Source organism: Hemicordylus capensis, chromosome 1, assembly GCF_027244095.1.
Source record: "Hemicordylus capensis ecotype Gifberg chromosome 1, rHemCap1.1.pri, whole genome shotgun sequence".
In the NCBI taxonomy this organism is placed as follows: domain Eukaryota; kingdom Metazoa; phylum Chordata; class Lepidosauria; order Squamata; family Cordylidae; genus Hemicordylus; species Hemicordylus capensis.
In genome coordinates this window covers 330,402,712-330,420,422 of record NC_069657.1, presented here as the reverse complement: position 1 = coordinate 330,420,422, position 17,711 = coordinate 330,402,712, and the positions used below count along the sequence as shown (strand labels likewise).

Here is a 17,711-nt window from a genome sequence, read left to right as displayed (position 1 = left end):
TATCTCCTAACCAAGAGAACTTAGGTTTTATCCATACTTAACTTCAGATTGTTAGCCCTCATCCAGTCAGAGATAGCCTCCATGCACTGATTTCATTACTGCCTCAGCATTTCTTGTTGAGTATGGTAATGAGATGTAAAGCTGGGTGTCATCAGCACATTGATTGTCCAAACTCTGGACGACATTTGCTAGCAGTTTCATGTGGATGTTGAAGTCATCACTGCAGCTGATAGATCAGACCAAGAGTCTATCAGTTCAGTGAGGAACAAAACAGTTGTAGGAGCAGGTAGAGAGACCTGCTATGCAGAAGCCTTGAGACAAGCAGCTGCAGAAAATGTTGCTATCTAAAATATAATATAAACACCTGCTTCAAGAGTCTTTGTTAGGAATCTGAGATGGGGTTTGAGAATCCAATCAAAATGATCACATGGCTTTTACTTGCCACATGGATGTGATGGTCACATGTAGCAACTTTCACACATTTTCTACAAAGATTTCTTACAATCACCAGGATCTGATTAAAAAGTTAATCAGGATCAGCAAGCTTTGCAGAGCTGATTGTGCGACCGCAGAAAAAATAAATTGTAACATCTGAAGCAGCTTTAATATTGGCACATAAGAAACACATGGCAGAAATACTTGCAATGGGCTGCAATTACACTGCAGAAGCTATTCACATGAGCAGTCCAACCCAGGCTAGCACAGCCCAACCTGGGCAGCTTGCTCCCTATCCTGGTGCTTCCACCCTCTGTGGACTTTTAACCGTGACCCTTAGCTGGGGTTAGAAGGTGCAAGTGCACCCTCAACCCCAGCTTCAGGATTGTGACTCTTGCACACAGAATCAGGTACCCAGAGAGCCAATGCACTGTGCTCGTCATGTGGTACACTATGGGATTCCTGGAGGCTGAGACTTATTTTCCTGTCCTCCAGCCTTCTGCGCTGCTCCCATTGTGTGGCGTGCGGCCCGGCAAGCATAAGAGTACTTGCTCATCTCGGGGGGTGGGGGGAGGTAGGTTCAACCCTGCCTTCCCACCCATTATGGTTGTGAGAATTTTGTGGTATTTTGTGGTGTTTGTGAGAACCGCCCTGAGCTATTCTGTAAGGGCGGTCTAGAAATCGAACAAATAAATAACATAACATAACAATTATATAAATCTTCAAATGCAGGTCACCAAACAACTGGAAAACATTGGAGAGGGATGGGGGCGAATAAATGACAAATAGGAGCAGGTTCTTCCAGTCACTGCTTTTTGCCCCAGCAGGGTGGGTGGGATGCTGGGTGCAGAGACCAGAAACAAGGTGATTTGAGGAGAATGACCATGCAAATGAGCTGCAGGGGGCAAAGCAGTGAGTGGTGGTCTCTGTTTGAAGACACAAGACTGTCCCTTTCACATTTACCTTCATCAGAATTAGGTGCATACAAGTATTAAACCGTCTTAGATAAGTAAAACTCTATTTCTAATAATTATTCTAATCATTAAGCTATACTTTTATTTTAAAATATTTATTCAGTATTCAAACAGTGTGAAGAAAACACAGCCAATTTCAAATCTTCCTCTCACGCCTAACACTCTCTACACTTTTATTTAAAAACAAAACAAGAAAACTAAGAGCCGTATAGCCAACATTACTGAGGTTTAAAGAAAAATGCCTCTTTGGCCTCTGTGCATGTCATTCTTCCCATCCCAAATTTCAATTGCAAAACAATATAATGATATTTCAACAGCTCTAATCTCATGTAACAATTATCACATGCGCTGTCATTAGTCAGTCATTAAAATATATGAAGTGAATCTCATTCACTCATAACTAGAGGTTGATTTGCAATTACTAAAGGACATTTTTTAAAAAAACCAAAACACCACTCTATCAATGGGGGCTTCCACACTAGTCCCCCCCCCATCCAATACCGACACCATTCATTCATTTGTTGCTGAGAATCCAGATGGTCCTCTCAAGCCAGTGCATTGCTGTTTTTTCCTTGTTCTTGTCCAATTTTTTCAACTGCTTTGGGGGATATATATATATCTTCCAATACATACAGCACATGTATGCAGGATAATCAGTGATGTTGCTGGTGAGACCTGGCCTTTTTTCATTACCTGCCCTTTCCTTCATGCTCCCCTCACATAATAATATATTATTAAAGGGCACTCCAGAGCTGCTGCACACAAATATGTGCCCCTTAGTAGGGGGAAAACATTTCCTTCTCAGAGCAGCAGCAATAAAAGTGAGTGAAAAAGGTGTCTGGCTGCTCCAAGAGGGCAAGGGTCATAGAATCCTTCCCCCCACCCCCTCTGCCAGCTTGATAGCTACAGCCTCATTCAGCTGCCTGAAAGGCCAGGCAAAAATACTGGGACTTTTACTGGGACTTTTATTAATGGAGTACTTAGAAAAGTCCTTGACTTTTCTCCTCAGGATGGATGAGGAATTGTAAGAGGGTGTGGCAGTTTTTCTGCCACTGGTACCTTCTTCTGTCTGCCTGCCTGCCCTCTCAGTCCCCTTATCAGGGACTTTATCTCTTCATGTGCGTGTTTCCTACACAGTACATTAGGAGGGCATGACCACCATTTGCTTCCTCCTTGCTCTTTCCCCCCTCTGCCCTCTGCCCATTCAAGACAATTTTGTTGTCTTGAAGAACAACATCTGCAACCCCTTTCTGCAATCTTTCTGCAACCCCTTTCTGCAATCTTTCTTTTGAGGGGCTGCAGATGTTGTTCTTCAAGACAACAAAATTATTATTTTTTTCCTTTTTATCCATGTGGCTTAGATAATGTGTAATTGCCACAGAACAGGGCTAGCCCTAGTATAGCATTAACAAAACAAAACAAAACCTCAATTTTTTGGTTGCCTTCTTGTGGAAAAATTACGACTCCAGTGGAAGACAGAGCGAGTGCATGCTTTGCTCTAGTTCCTGACATTGTAATATAGTTCCTTTTCCAGCAATGGAGACCCTTGCATAAAAACAGGCTCCTACATGTGGATCTAACTCTAGCTCAAGAATCAAATACACAAATGGAAGGTATATATGTAGTTCCCATGGCTACATCCCCATAACCAACACTGGATAATGTGCACATAAGAACAGCCTGCTGGATCAGGCCCAAGGCCTATCCAGTCCAGCATTCTGTTTCACACAGTGTCCCACCAGATGCCTCTGAGAAGCCCAAAGGCAAGAAGTGAGGGCATGCCCTCTCTCCTGCTGTTGCTCCCTTGCAACTGGTATTGAGAGTCATCTTGCCTCTGAGGCTGAAGGTGGCCTATAGCCATCAGACTAGTAGCCATTGATAGACCTGTCCTCCATGAATCTGTCTAAGCCTCTTTTAAAGCCATCCAAGCTAGTGGCCATCACCACATCCCGTGGCAGAGAACATAGTTCCTCTTATCAGATGGAGATTGTATTTCCACGGCTGAAGAGATAGTGGGCTTGACAAGGATGATCACTTGTAAGGTAGGTGAAGAGGAATTGAAATAGGATGGGCTTAAGGAGTTTCAAACTGGCTTGAATATTCAAAGGAGAAATGAAATAAAACGAATGTGATTCTGTACATGATAGGTTTTGCATGGGCTGAGATTTAGACTGAAAATGGGACTTTCCTCCAACTTTGCAGAAAAGCAGAGGAGTAGATTTTTCACTTCAGGAACTAATTGTAAAAGAACTTGATGATTTTCTAAGTGCCTTACGAGGGATAGCTCCCCCATAAGGCATGGTGGGGTGTTAGCCTCAGGCAGCAAGTGCACCATGGGGAAAATAGTGTGACAGCCCATCCGGTCCCCCGCTGCAGACATTACCTGCCATTCTGTGGCTGCTGCCTCTGCCTCACTTCCGCTGCTGCCCCTGATCTTTTCTGGTGTTCCTCCTATTGGCCCTTTTCCTCCTCACTATCCCCACCCACTGGGCCAAAGATCAGTGCTGACTTGGTCCCTCTTCTCCCCTTCCGAGTGCACACTCTGTCCTGGGACTGATGCACACTGTTGCTTGCTGTTTCAGGCAGCATGAGTGTGTCTACCTTCCAGCACCAAGCTTGTCTGCCTTTGGTACCCGAGGGGAGGGATAGTGGGAGAGAGCAAGATGGTTGCTCACTGGTATTGGCACAGCTGCAGCAGCAAAAGGACGCAGGAGCTGGATGCATGCTGCTGACCCTCACCACCAATGTCTCACTCTCTCTTGCTGTCTCTCCCCTCCAGCAATAAAAGTGGACCAGCCTGGTGCTGGAAGTAAGAGTCTGGCAGTAGCAAGAGACAGAAGCTGGCAAAGCTGGGTGCATGCATGCTGCCTGATACAGCAAACAGTGGCACACACTGTCCCCAGGGTCAGATCACACTTACAAGAGGTGAGGGGGAAGAAGGGCAGCATCAATGCCGGACTTAGCCCCGGTGGGCATGACTGGCAAGGAGAGGGTGGGGCTGCATGAGCACTGGGTGGGGCTCCCCCCCCCCCAGTGAGGAGGACAAGGCAGCCTGTTGTGGCTTGCCTCAAGCAGTGACTGGCAACAAGCTGCCTCTGAGCAACCCATCTAGCCCAATCCTTGCACCTGTTTTCTAGAGGACCCTCCAGATCTCCGTATGTTAAACATTAACACCACAAAACACACCCCCTTGTCACCATTTGTTCCTCTAGTACAGACCTGTATCCAAATTATGCTGCACATATCACGATATCCCAGCATACAGTTTAATGCTTGTAATACATGTGCATATTTATTACATGTAAAGAGAGTCTTTTCTTCCCTGTGCCATTTTCCTATTCTGAATTGCTTCCCCCAAAATTGCTATTAGATCCACAGTGAAATAAAAGTAGCTTTGAAGAAGTGTTTTAGATCGAGAAAACAGTGGACAGGGCTGGCGAGGGTAAGAAGCACCTCCTCCAGCTTTGTTGCTCCAATCCAATTCAAAGACCAACTCTCCCCAATATTTTTTTAAAGAAACATGTAAAAAGTTGGGAGATCTGCTAGAGGGAGATCTGGTAGTTTTGCCCATTGAAATGTCATTGAAAAGGAATTTAATTACCAGGGGCTGGTGGGAGGGCATGCATTGGGCAGGGAAGCAGAGAGACCCAGAAAATGACCAGGACATGGGTACAGCAGGGTGGGGAGATTACTACCTCTACTGGCAAACCCTATGAAGAGAGAGGGAAGTCATGAGAAAGCAATGTTTAGCATCGCTTCTCAGCCTTTTGGCTAAGATCAAGTGTAATGTTTAGGGGTGTGGTGTGTGTGTGTGTGTGTGTGTGTGTGACTGGAGAACTAAATGTATGAGTATAATGTGACATTTTAACCAATACCTCAGCTATCTCATCAAAAAATTTCAAACTTAATTACTTCCACCCGCCATTTCGGATGTGTGTGTGTGTGACCAGAGGTTAAGCCTGAGCCTTTTAACTTATAAATCATGCTTTATATATTCCCTCCCCTTCCCTCAAGCCATGATCCCTCGTTAAAAGTTATACTATTCAAAATTAAGCCCTTTGTGCTATTGAATATAATTGTGTAATGACTTGATTTCTGTGTGATGTTTTATCTCTATGAACAAATAAGCTGAAAGAAAATCCAACCATTTGACATTTGACATTTCACTTGCTCAAAGAGCACAGGCCAAATCCAGAGCACGGGCCAAATCCAGATGCTCTATTTAATATTCTGGGCAGCAGTTTTGAGCAGGATAGATCTTTCTTTTGTTTATTTGCAGCAGGGTATTGAAACACAAGCTCTGCCTCAGTCTCATGTAACAGGAGCCAAGGAGCTTGCAATTTCTCAGGCAATGGCTCAGGAATCTGGGCTTCTTAAAGCAGGAATTGTAGCCTTTTCATTAATCTTTTCATTTTGTCCACCCTATTTCTTAAAAGTGTTTAATCCTTTCTCTTGCCTGACAGCCAACAATGGCATTACTGCTCCATTATCAGCTTCCAGAGGACTATGCTCTCTATACTGGAAAACAAAGAGCTACTTCTCCATAATATCTGCAATCACCCAAATGGTATGTGTGTACAGTGTGTGTGTGTGTGTGTGTGTGTGTGTGTGTGTGTGTGTGTGTATAAAAACAGAATTTAAATTCTCAGTGCTAGACCCATAGTAGTGGATTGAGCTATCAGCCAAGCCACCAGGCTAGCCTAATTTTTGCTATAAAATATTTGAGTTATGTAAATAGTTCCCTATTTTTATCATGTGACACTGTCCTCCAGGAAACCTAATTTTCCGAATGACTGAATCCACTGGTAATTCATGAAGAAAATTCTGCATCCTCATTGATTCTTAACCGCCAAGTTTAATATCTGGTTTCCTATGTGTTCTATTAACCGTTATAGCCCAAAACACATTTTGGATTTAAAGTGAGAAATCAATACTGTAACATAGTCTTATAACTGCATAGTGGAATTTTGGGGCGGTTTTTTTACCAGCCAAATCTGTAATTGTCACGGTTTCCCCTAATAAATAGAGTCTATTTATTTAATAGACCTGCCATATGCATGGAGGGGATTTGTTCAACAGCAGCTTATTCTTTCCCCAATTTGCTATCTAGCTGTTTTTGTTTAAAAGTTGTGAAGTTCTGCCTAGCACGCCAAAATATATTCTGCTCAGAGAAACAAACATTGCAGAGAAGCATATGGTTTGTAACAGTGTAAGGTTATTGGGCTTAGAAATCTGTCCAAGTACTTAGGAGTTAAGGCTTTCAATGCATGTCTGTGACCCAGGATATTAATATTCTAACCATGTACTCTTGTTCTTCTGGGAGCTTGCTAGCAAACAGCTTCCATCAGTGCTTGAGCCCCTCGATCCATCCTGGCAGCACCCTCAGAGCAGAAGCATTTCCCAAACTGAAGAGACTGTACTTGCTACAGCAATCCATACTGGAAAATGGCATCTGAACCCTAAAGCTAAGAAAGCACTTTTGAGCCTAAGCTTCCAATTTCCTCTGACAGGCTATTATAAAACTTACTCTGCACTGCACTAAGAGAACTCCAAGGATTTCCTGAGTCTCATAAGAATAAACAAGTTTCAGTGTATCTTTCATTTAACATTTTTAACTTTTTTGCTGCTTTATAAAGACTCAACATCTGACTCCCGCCATAAATGACCAATTAAGTGTTTCCTCAAGGAAACAGCCATTCTTGTTTTTTCTTTAAAAAAAAAAATTCTTTCCTCATTTGCCCAAAAAAACATTGCTAATAAAGATAAGTACTTCAGAAACCAGTTGAGGAAAGACAATCTTTCTCATTCAACTCGAGAAGCATATCAAATAATCTCCTAAGCATTCAAAACCCTCTAAGTAACCAAAACATAAACAAAAATTGAAACACACTTTGCAAAATTACTAATTTTTAAAATCTAGAGTAAATCGCAAAATATGTCCTGACCCAACTAAGGAGATTCACATACAAAAGCAGGTTTCTATGTGCATCTTACTTGCTGGATCAGGAACTGCAAATGTAAAGCAGATGTGCATCTAAATGCACACTGGAATGTGCATCCAAATCTTGATGACATCAGTCCCCATGCACTGGATTGCATTCAATGGGATACACATTGAAATGTGCCTCCTAGTATTAGCACACTAGTCATATATAAAAACCATTTTTAAAATGACTGGAACTGGATCAATGCAATAGAGTTCTCATTTTAGCAAAGATTAATACAAGAAGCAATAGTGAAAACATTTTCTTAATTATGTTCTCTCTCTGTGCACATTGATTACAAGACACACTCCTACCAAATCTTTTTTTAACTCCATAGAACATTGGCGGGGGGGGAGGGAATAAAATAAACAACTTTTAACAATTATTTATTTAGAGGGATTTTTGTAATAACGTTTGTTTCTAGTGATGCTTGACTTACTTACTTATTGTACTTCCAGGAGTCAGATAATATTTAATTTAAATTAGTTGACTTTGGGAGTCTGCTGCCATGCTGCAGTTGCCTATTGAACCCAAACCTGCATTTCCTTGTACATGTAAAACTCCCTTTGATTTCACTGACAGTCTGGGATGTTAGTGTTCTATCATCACTTGGAGGATGCCTTGGCTTGCACTAAAATCAACAGAGCTTTGCACTGATTTAAATGGGAGGAGGTCCAGACCCAAATCCATCTTTCATAAATCCTTTCTCTTCAGTGAAGCTGTACAATAGAACAATTTGCCTCCTGATAAACACAGAAGGGCAAAAGGCAAATGGAAAAGATTGTACCAATTACCTAGCAGTAGAAATCATCTGATGACACATATTCATCATAAAGTGACTTCTGACATTACATGCTATATTCATGACATAACTCCTAAAACAATTACCTTAGATATACCCCTATAAAAGCATTTCACTGGCATGAGGCATTCATGCAATTTACTCATAAACAACCTTGTGAGGGGTTACGTTTACACATGCACATTCATCATTCCTTGACTGCAACATCTACTGATTAATTGTATGTGTAAAACAACCATTACATATCAAACCTCAAAGACAAAGCTTTCATATCATCTGACATCACTGCTAAGCCAGTTTGTTTCAATGGAGGCAGCATGCATATTCAGCTAAAAGTCACGATGTTTTTATTACTGTGTGATGAAACCATATGTGTGAATGAGCTGGGCTAGATTCCTAAATAGCTGTAATTCATAAGATTGCCTGTGAGCAACATTGGCAATCTATTCCAACAAAATATTTCTTAATGTATTTATATTTTCACTCCTGTGTTTCCAGCAGCCACACTATGGATTAACACTATTAATCTAAACAGGCCTGCAAAGACTCATAATATGGAGACATTTCTGAGGAATGCAGATGTGACTAGAATGCCTTTGTGCTGGGGCTAACCTGAGATTCTGAGGCATCTAGTGAGGCCTTTGTATTTCTGTGACATATAACAATAACAGGTCTAGGTTTAGGAGAAACGGAGAAGTCATGGGGTGAAGTTTTAAGAGGTTAAGAGCATGAACTTGGACATCCATGGTATAAAATTTACTCAGCCATGAATTCACTAGGTGGTCTAGGCAAACCTTCATCTCCCAATCTTAGCCCTTTATCTATAATATAGAAATAATAGCACTAGCCACCTTTACAAAGTTATTGTAAGGACTGGTGATATGGTCTATATCAAGCTGTTTGGGCACATGAGAAAACAACTACATAATGACTGGTGGCATCCAGACATTTGGCACAGCAGAACATCATCAGCTAAAGCTCCTTCTGTGAACATAACCTGCTGCACTGAAGGTCAGGATGCCACCCACTAAGTAGTATTTCTTGCTTTCCCTGTTCCTCTGATGCTGTGCCAGAAACAGCTTGGCCAGGCCGCAGTATCTAGGCCTCCATTTTTAAACAATTAATTTGGGCACAAAATCTCATGAACCTTAAAAGGGCACATTGTGGATTACTTACAGAATTGTATGTAACAATCTCTGTGAAATGCCCTCTTTCCTCCTTCCTCTCTGTCCTTACTTATTATGGATCAAGAATTATTATACGTCCCCTTAAAATACAGTTGTTTACTCATTCAGCTCTTAGTGCCACTAATTCAAATGAAAATATTTCCTATTTTACTTAAATGCAGCTGAAAATAAACAAACACTTAAAAGGAGAAATAACCACATAATATCAGGATCTTAAATCTCCTTTTAAGTAAATGACAATTCATTTTTATTTGCTTTAAATAAACAAGAGAGGAAATATTAGTGCTTGAAGTGCTCATTTTACATACTAATCCAAACAATTAGGATACCAATGCTTTGTTGAATAGAAACATAATAGGCATTCCTATTTGCTGTTAATTTTGTCTAGCTGCAAATACTAAAATGAACAGCAAATTAACCCTGCCTTGGAACAGATATCTGTTCACAGCTGATATAATCTCTCTTATGGCTTGTAAACATTCCAGGCTCCTTGTCAGTGCTTTGCTGGCTTTCGCTCATTCCCCGCCAAAGAGAACAAGAGAAAGCATCTTGCTGTGTATTTTTTCAATATACTAGAAGAATAGTTGAATTCTAAAGGGAGTACTGCATGTCAGTGCTGCTGGGTTGTTGGTTGTTTTTTTTTTTAAAAAAAATGTTGTCTGAAATCAATGAAACCACTAAAATATGAAAAGGGAGAGCTGGGGAAGGAAAAGCGATTTTGTCACTTTGGTATCATTTCTCTCCCCCCTCCCCTCCTTTGCATGTGCTTTACTAGCCATTTCTTGAATGACTTCCAATGGGATACTTTATATGACAAAATACTACGACAATGTCATTCAGGTCGTATAATAAATTATGAAAGATTTGCAAGCAAATTGAGAGCTCAGAATGGTGCAATTATATCAGAGTTAGCATTAGCAATTGGTACAGGTTATTTTTTAAGCTGTAATATTTCATAATGTTATGTACGGTAATCACGAACAAAAGCTTTTCAAAAACTGTTTTCACTGTGCTAAAGTAACAATCTAGACTTGTTGTAAGTATGTTATTCTTACAAGTAGTTCGCAGTTATTCTTGAAGGCAAGTCTTGGAGTTTCCTTAGCATAGTGCTGCTGGGGAAAATTTTCAGCATGTCCATCTTCATCTCTAGCCTGAAGGGAAATATAATGGCCTATTTAGGGACTTAACAAATAATGGAAGAAAAAAAATAAGCTAAATGCATAACAGCTCAGATCATTAAGACAAACGGGAATTCCAAAATACAACAATATTAAGAAGTTTCCTTTAAAACGTAGTACACCTTTTAGAGATTAGAACTGGGAATGCTCTTTACACCAGTTAGGAAGAACATGCAATATATGTTGGTGTAAGAGTTAAAAACAACAGAGAGACAAGCCCCAAAATAAAATATTTCAGCTGGCAGTTGTGTGTGTTTTAGGGTTTCCATTTACTTTCATTTTAAGGATTATTTTACATATATGCTGTAGTTTTGTTTTGTTTTTAAACCCTTTAAAATTGTTCAACCAATAATATGTTTCTGTTTCCATTTTGTTTAAACAAGGTCATTCCCTTAAAAAATGATTTTTGAATTCATGATTTACACATTAATTCTATTAAATGGATTTTCCCCTAATTCTTTAAGTAAAGATCTGAACTGAGCAGTCATTAGGTGAGGGCAATCATATATGTTAAAAATATTTAATTTAAGAAGATACATTAAAAGTTATGGGTTATTTTGATCTACACTGTTAATTAAGGAAGCTGAAGTTTAAATGGAGACATTAATGCAATCCATTAGCAACTATACTGCTTGCATGCAGCATTTTCCTTCTAATCTATAGCATATTCTAGTTTAGAGTTAAAGCAAAGGGAGAAGTAGGTGAAAGGAGGAGTGTCAGCAGCATGCTCATTACACCGTTCATTTGGATGACACTTGCACTCTGTTCCACTCTCATCTCATCTAATCCCTGACTGTTCGCTCTCCCTCTCTCCTGGCCTCCTGAAATTCACAGCTGAGCTGTCTCCCTCACATATGGCTTGCATATAATTATGCATATTCCATTTTACACTGCATTAAAATGATGAGTTTCTGGCTTCAGGCCAGCTTATTTAAATAAGACCCAGTGAACTTGGAAGGGGAGGTGGGGGGGGGGAGAGGCAGACAGGGAAGCCATACAGCAAGCAGCAGATAGTTCTGTCTCCTGTTCTTAAGATTAAATCTGGGGCTGCTCTAAAATAAGAAACAGAGAATTACCTGGTGTAATATATGGATCAAGTGTGGGGGTGGGGTGGGGGTAGGGGTGGGGTGTGTGGAATGTAACATGTAACCATGAATCCATGACAGCACTTAGACAGTTCCCCTCCTTAATGTAGCGTGAACTGTCTATTTTCAAGTGTCACATTTTCAGAGCATTTTAATTTTTGTTAGTGTTGTCATTTGTGAGCAATATTTGCACCTTGTATATTTTGTGTCTTGTTGCTTGACTTCGGAAAATCTGTCTGTCCCTGCTTGCAGAGGCAAAAGGGTCTACTTAGAGAAGGTCATAATCGTGCCAAGCATACTACAGTTTGGGGAAAGTATCTAGGCCAGGCTGCACAACTTGTGAGTCCCAAAACCAAACACAAGGCACCAGAAATGCTAGGTGCTTGACAATCCCCTTGTTTTTGCAGTCCCAGAGAGACAGCAAAAATAAGTGGTTTGTTGATCCTGGTCTACACTGACTAACCACCCAGGAGAGTCAGTGGGAAGAATCCTACTCGAGCCATTGAACATTGGTTCACATGAAACTATCGGCTGTCAAGTCAGCCCATTGGTTCATTTAGCTCAGCATTGTTTGCACTGAATGGCAGTGGCTTTCCAGGATCTCAGACAGGAGTCTTTTCTCAGTCCTAAATGGAGATGCCAGGGACTGCATCTGGGGCCTTCTGCTGGCAAAAAACATGCTCTGCCACTGAGCTACAGCCCTTTCCGTATACATTCATACAAATACACTCTTCCCTTCAAACAGACTCTACCATTAAGCTATTCAAATATTCTGGGTTACTCTTAAGATAATACGCTTGATAACAGCTTGCCCAACAAGAGTCAGGGAAGTGGAATTTAAAAACCAAAATAGCCTCATGGAACCTTAAAGGAGAACATGTTAGTTGCAGCATATGCTTCATGGCCTGGAGCAATGCCATAGGACTCCGCTGCTTTTGTTAGAGCAGACAAAAACAACTATCTGGAATTTGTCACTTTTTAAAGTTTTCTGTGTCCAGCATATTTTCATATATCTAGTGTTCCTAATCTCTTAGGGTCAAACTACATTTGACAGGAAGTTCTATTAATCTATATCCCAACACTATATAAAAAGGGAAAGTGGCCATGGGAGGCTGAAATCGAGTTGAGGACCAGAAGAGAGAGGCGCCGTTTAAATCCATTCCTAGCTGGCTGGAACTTGCGGGGTACTGGCTGAGTTCACTGGGCAAACTATTAGGAGGCAAGGGCAATCCAAGCTATAGACAGGGAACATCCCACATAAGGCCAGACAGAAAGCAAGTTATGAAAGACATGATCCACAGCACCAAGGACAGCTCCCAGCTAGCAGGCAACTTGCTCCAACATGTCCTAGAGCCAGAATAAGTCCTTACACGCCCACACCAGCCCCACCTGCCTTTCTCAGGATCTGCCCCTTCTCTGAAGAGTGGAGATCTTAAAGAAGTTGCATTCTACCTGGAATCCTGCACTCCATCACCATTCAGTTGTTTCCTGATGGGCCCATTGGCATCTTTGGTGAAAGGGGCATGGGAGATCATGCAAGGCGGATGGATGGAGAACATGGAAGTTTCCTGAGCAATTCAGATTTGAGGGGTGGCATGGCCTACACACAGGGCCCTGGCAATAGTCCTGGTTCAGTACTGGCCCCACAGATTTCTTCATTATCAATATCTATACCTGAATCCTCTGCAGCACAAGAACCCCTCATTTCGAGCTCTCTAGCACTTCTTTCTCAGAATACGTGTCTGCCACTGCTGGGATAATGGTAATGGAATCTTTTCCCTTCCTACCATTTGTCTTTTGAGAATTGTCTGCCATGGGAAGGAAAGCCGTTTGGGGAGAATACAAAGGGCAAGACAGGAAAATGTTTCCTCCTCATGCTAGCCTATGAGTTTCCTCCCCCTTGCACTCCACTCCCAATTTTGGCCTATCATGAAGAAATAATACAAACGGAGCAGTAAAACTACATATATGAAAATGTCTGACAAAACTTAATAGCACATTAATTTGGCACTTACTTTCAGATCCATCAACATTTGTAAAGGTCAGAAAATAATCAGAATGGTGTGTGTGTGTGTGTGTGTGTGTGTGTGTGTGTGTGTGTGTGTGAGAGAGAGAGAGAGAGAGAGAGAGAGAGAGAGAGAGAAAATTTATATGCAACAGTCCATAAGCACATTTCTGCAGTGTACAGATCCTTAGTTAGTGGTACATTTCTATGGTTAATGTAGGTTTATCTATATGAGTCTGGTCAGTGGTCTTTTCTTTGGACTGGGATTGGAGTAGATTTATTTATTTCATTTTATTTATCCCAAACTGCCTTTCAAAGAAGTACTTTCTAAGAGAGTTTACAATTAAAAAACACACATAATTTACAAAACACAATTGCCAAATAATCACATCAGTTAGAACTTACAGCTAAAAACTAAAACCTGTAAAACAGCTGGGATAGTAAAAAATGATTCTCCTGGGACACAACAGATGACAGTGTGGGTGCCCAGCAATTCTCTCTGGAGAAAGTTCTATAAATGAAGTGCCACAATCACCAGACCCTTTATCTGATCACCTACCACACTTTAGGGATGTGGCATATCATGGCACAATCCCTTTAAAACTGAGAGTTTGCACAGCCCCTTTAACTCGGAGGAGAGCAGGTCCATCCCTGCTCCTCCTCCCCTTGCCACCATTGCCGTATCCGTGGCACTCCCCCCAGCTATCAGTGTGCCCCCAGCTGCCCCCACATGGCCCCAGCTGCCCCCACATGACACTAACCCAGCTATCAGTGTACCCGTGGCACTCCCCCCCAGCTGCCCCCACATGGCACAGCACACACATGGCCCCTGGACATGCATGGCGGCCATTTCTATGGTCAGCAATCATGCTGACCAAGCAAATGACTGTTGCACATGCGTGGAAGCCATGTACGTGCCAGTGCCACATGGGGGCAGCTGGGGGAGAGCATTGCCGGGGCACACTGATAGCTGGGAGGAGCACCACGAGTACAGCAATGGCAGTGGTTGGAGGACAAGCAGGAATGGACCTGCTTAACCTCCATGTTAAAGGGGCTATGGAAGCCTTTGGTTTTAAAGGGATTGGGCCACAATTCAGAAGAAGAATCACATTTTGAGCACATCCCTACCACACTTCAGATGGCCAAGGCACCCAAAGAATTAGGTGGCATTTTTGTCCCTTCCAGCCTTCTAATTCTATAACTGGGACTTCCTTGCAAGTGAATGTCAAGGTGATTTCTCTTGTCCCCACTAACAGCCACATTGCTTCATTTGTCTATCCAAGTTAGCCACACTGAATTAAGGGCACTGGATAATAAAGGGCTGTGGAGCTGGCAGACTAGGAATTTGTCAGCATCCTCAGCAAAACCTATCTCAGATTTCAAAGGTTTGGACAGTATTTCTTCTGTGAAGTGAAGGCACCTCTGTTCACTCAAGGAGGAGCAATTGTTGCTGATACCCACTTCCAGCTGCAGTTTTTGCCAAGCTGCTTGCTCCTGAAGGTTGGGGAATCCTCCAAAACAGGGTGTGTGTGTTCGTGTGTGTGTGTGAAGGGGTACAGCAGGAAGTGGGGTCACTGAAAACTGTACCCTTTGCACAAACTGAAGTGCCTTCCTTCACAAGAGAGATGCTTAGGATCCAACCCGGTGGGTCTTGCTTTCATGTTAATATTCTTAGAACTGAACATGCCAGTATACCAAGTACTGATTCCAAATATTCTTCAGTCATCCAAACCATACAAGCATGGAAACAGCACTTAATGTGATGCTAACTATGACACTTTAAATGAGAAAAGATTCTGCGATTCAAAAATGTAATTCACATTGCATAAAAATTTAACAGGAAGTAGAGAAGGGAAGAGTAACTTCACATTTTAATACTTAATAAACAAAACCTATAACATTCTTGGCAGCAGTCTGAGCATTCTGGCTAATCAAATCAGTTGCGGACACTGTCCTGCTGATGTTTCCAAAAAGGGGGGATCATGCTCAGTTCCTTTTCAAACCCCTTTCCCCTCAGAAATCCAGAGCTTTGAAATAGCTGGTGAGAAAACAAAAGGAGTTTAAGACTTCTTTGCCCCTCCGATCAACATCCCCCCCCTAATTTTCTGGGTGGTTTTTTTTTAGGGGGGGCAGTGTTGCTCAGTCTTCCCCCTTCCCCCTCAGGAACACAAAGCTGTGAAATGGCCGGTCAGAAAACAAAGGAGTTCACACACATTTCACCCTCAGAAGCAGAAGGGGTTGTGAATGTCTGGAGAGTTGTATTCTTCAAGCTGAGAAATTTCCTGCTCTTTTGGTTCAAACCTGCTCCCTCCACCCAAAGTTCCATTAGCTCTACCCATCTGCTTGTCTGTGAACTGCATTCTGCCTCTGAACATTTCATCCCATTCACTACCATGAGGACAGTTTGTGGGGTCTTGGCCCCTTAGGATTTTTTCCCTTCAGATTCTTTGAATGGTGACAAATCTCAACTAATCCCAAGTCTGCCAGTACTTCCCACTCACCCGCAGGCACTCTGGTTATGCATCCATAAGGATAATAACACTTTCCCTTTTAGAAATCATATATAAAAGCATTACTGAAAATAAATAAAAATAAAATAGCAGAGAACCAGGTCAAACCAGTGGAATAACAATAATCTAACAATAATCTAGCAATTAAAAGTCTGGGTAAATATTGGTCTCTAACTGGCACCAGTAAGGAATGAGATTTGTTATCAAGTGAGACTCCTGAGGAGAACATGGGAGGAGAACTGGTCTTATGGTAGCAAAGCAATCATGAATTGTCCCCTTTGCTAAGCAGGGTCTGCCCTGTTTTACATTTGAATGGGAGACTACATGTCTGAGCACTGTAAGATCTTCCACTTAGGGAGCTGGGCTGCTCTGGGAAGAGCACCTGCATGTTTGCATGCAGAAGTTCTAAGTTCCCTCCCTGGCATCTCCAAGATAGGGCTGAGAGAAACTCTTGCCTGCAACCTTGGAGAAGCTGCTGTCAGTCTGTGTAGACAATACTGAGCTAGATGGACCAATGGCCTGACCCAATATAAGGCAGCTTTCTACGTTCCTATGTAACATTCCACAGGCAGGTGCCACAACTGAGAAGAGTCTTCCTCCAATTGTCACTCATGGAATGTCTGAAAGTGGGGACACCCAGAATAGGGCCTTCGAGCATGGCCTTACACTCAAGAAGGTGTACTGGTCAAAGACTGTAATAAAGTCTGTGTCTATCTATCCATTCATAGTTCATAAAGGAGTAGGCGGGTGTGCGCGCGCTGAGGAAGAGCAGGCAATCATGGCATTCTCCCAGTCCCTTAACTATGTTTAAATAGTAGACAGCTTTATGTCTGTGCCATCCCAAAAAGATTTTAGCTTTGTGTGCTTTTCTAAAATACTAACTTTTAGCTTTTTTCGACTACTTTCCTAGAATATCTTAAGTTCCGAGTAGGGATCTGTACGGAACCAGTTCGGAGACCCTTTATGAGTCTCCGAACCGGTTTCAACGACTGACGGTTCTGCCATTTTAAAGGCAGGGGGCATACCTTTAAGTGTAGGGGAGGGTGCCCTTACCCCTCCTGCTGTGTTTCCCTCATTGGCGCTCCATTTAAAAAGTGTCCATCCGGGTGGCAGTATACCTCCCTGCTGCCCCAGTGTTCTCCTCAGCCGGAATTACCCGGCACGCATGCACATGGCGCACTCACTCGCACATCGGGTACTTCCGGGTACTTCCAGCCAAGGAGGACACCAGGGAGGAATGCTGCTGCCCCGACAGACACTTTTAAAATGGAGAGCCGATGGGGGAAACACGGTGGGAGGGGTAAGGGTGCCCTCTCCCCCTTAAAGGTATGCCCCCCTCCTTCAAACCTCCTCCCACTGGTTCCGTACACATCCCTAGTTCTGAGCAGACCCATCATTCATTAACCCTACCCCAGTATTGCTGGGGTAGGGTTAATGGAATTGCTAAAAATGGAGTGCAATCCCTGCTCCACAAATAAGCAAGAAGTGACAAAAGCTATACTGTTACTACCCAAATTAACTAATCTATGCTGCATTATCTTGCGCATTTGC

At 42.3% G+C, this 17,711-nt stretch overlaps 1 protein-coding gene across 4 annotated transcripts in view; it reads right to left on the bottom strand.

The window, feature by feature from the left end:
* The window catches only part of SOBP (sine oculis binding protein homolog), a 232,214-nt gene that overhangs the window by 72,713 nt on the left and 141,790 nt on the right, over positions 1-17,711 (bottom strand). For 3 of the 4 annotated variants that reach the window (XM_053291230.1, XM_053290968.1, XM_053291149.1), the window contains one exon: positions 10,438-10,533. The exons of the other annotated variant lie outside the window; for it this stretch is intronic. In XM_053291230.1, the coding sequence (XP_053147205.1) occupies positions 10,438-10,533 (96 nt within the window). The remainder of the gene's footprint in view (positions 1-10,437; positions 10,534-17,711) is intronic. 4 annotated transcript variants of the gene reach the window in all.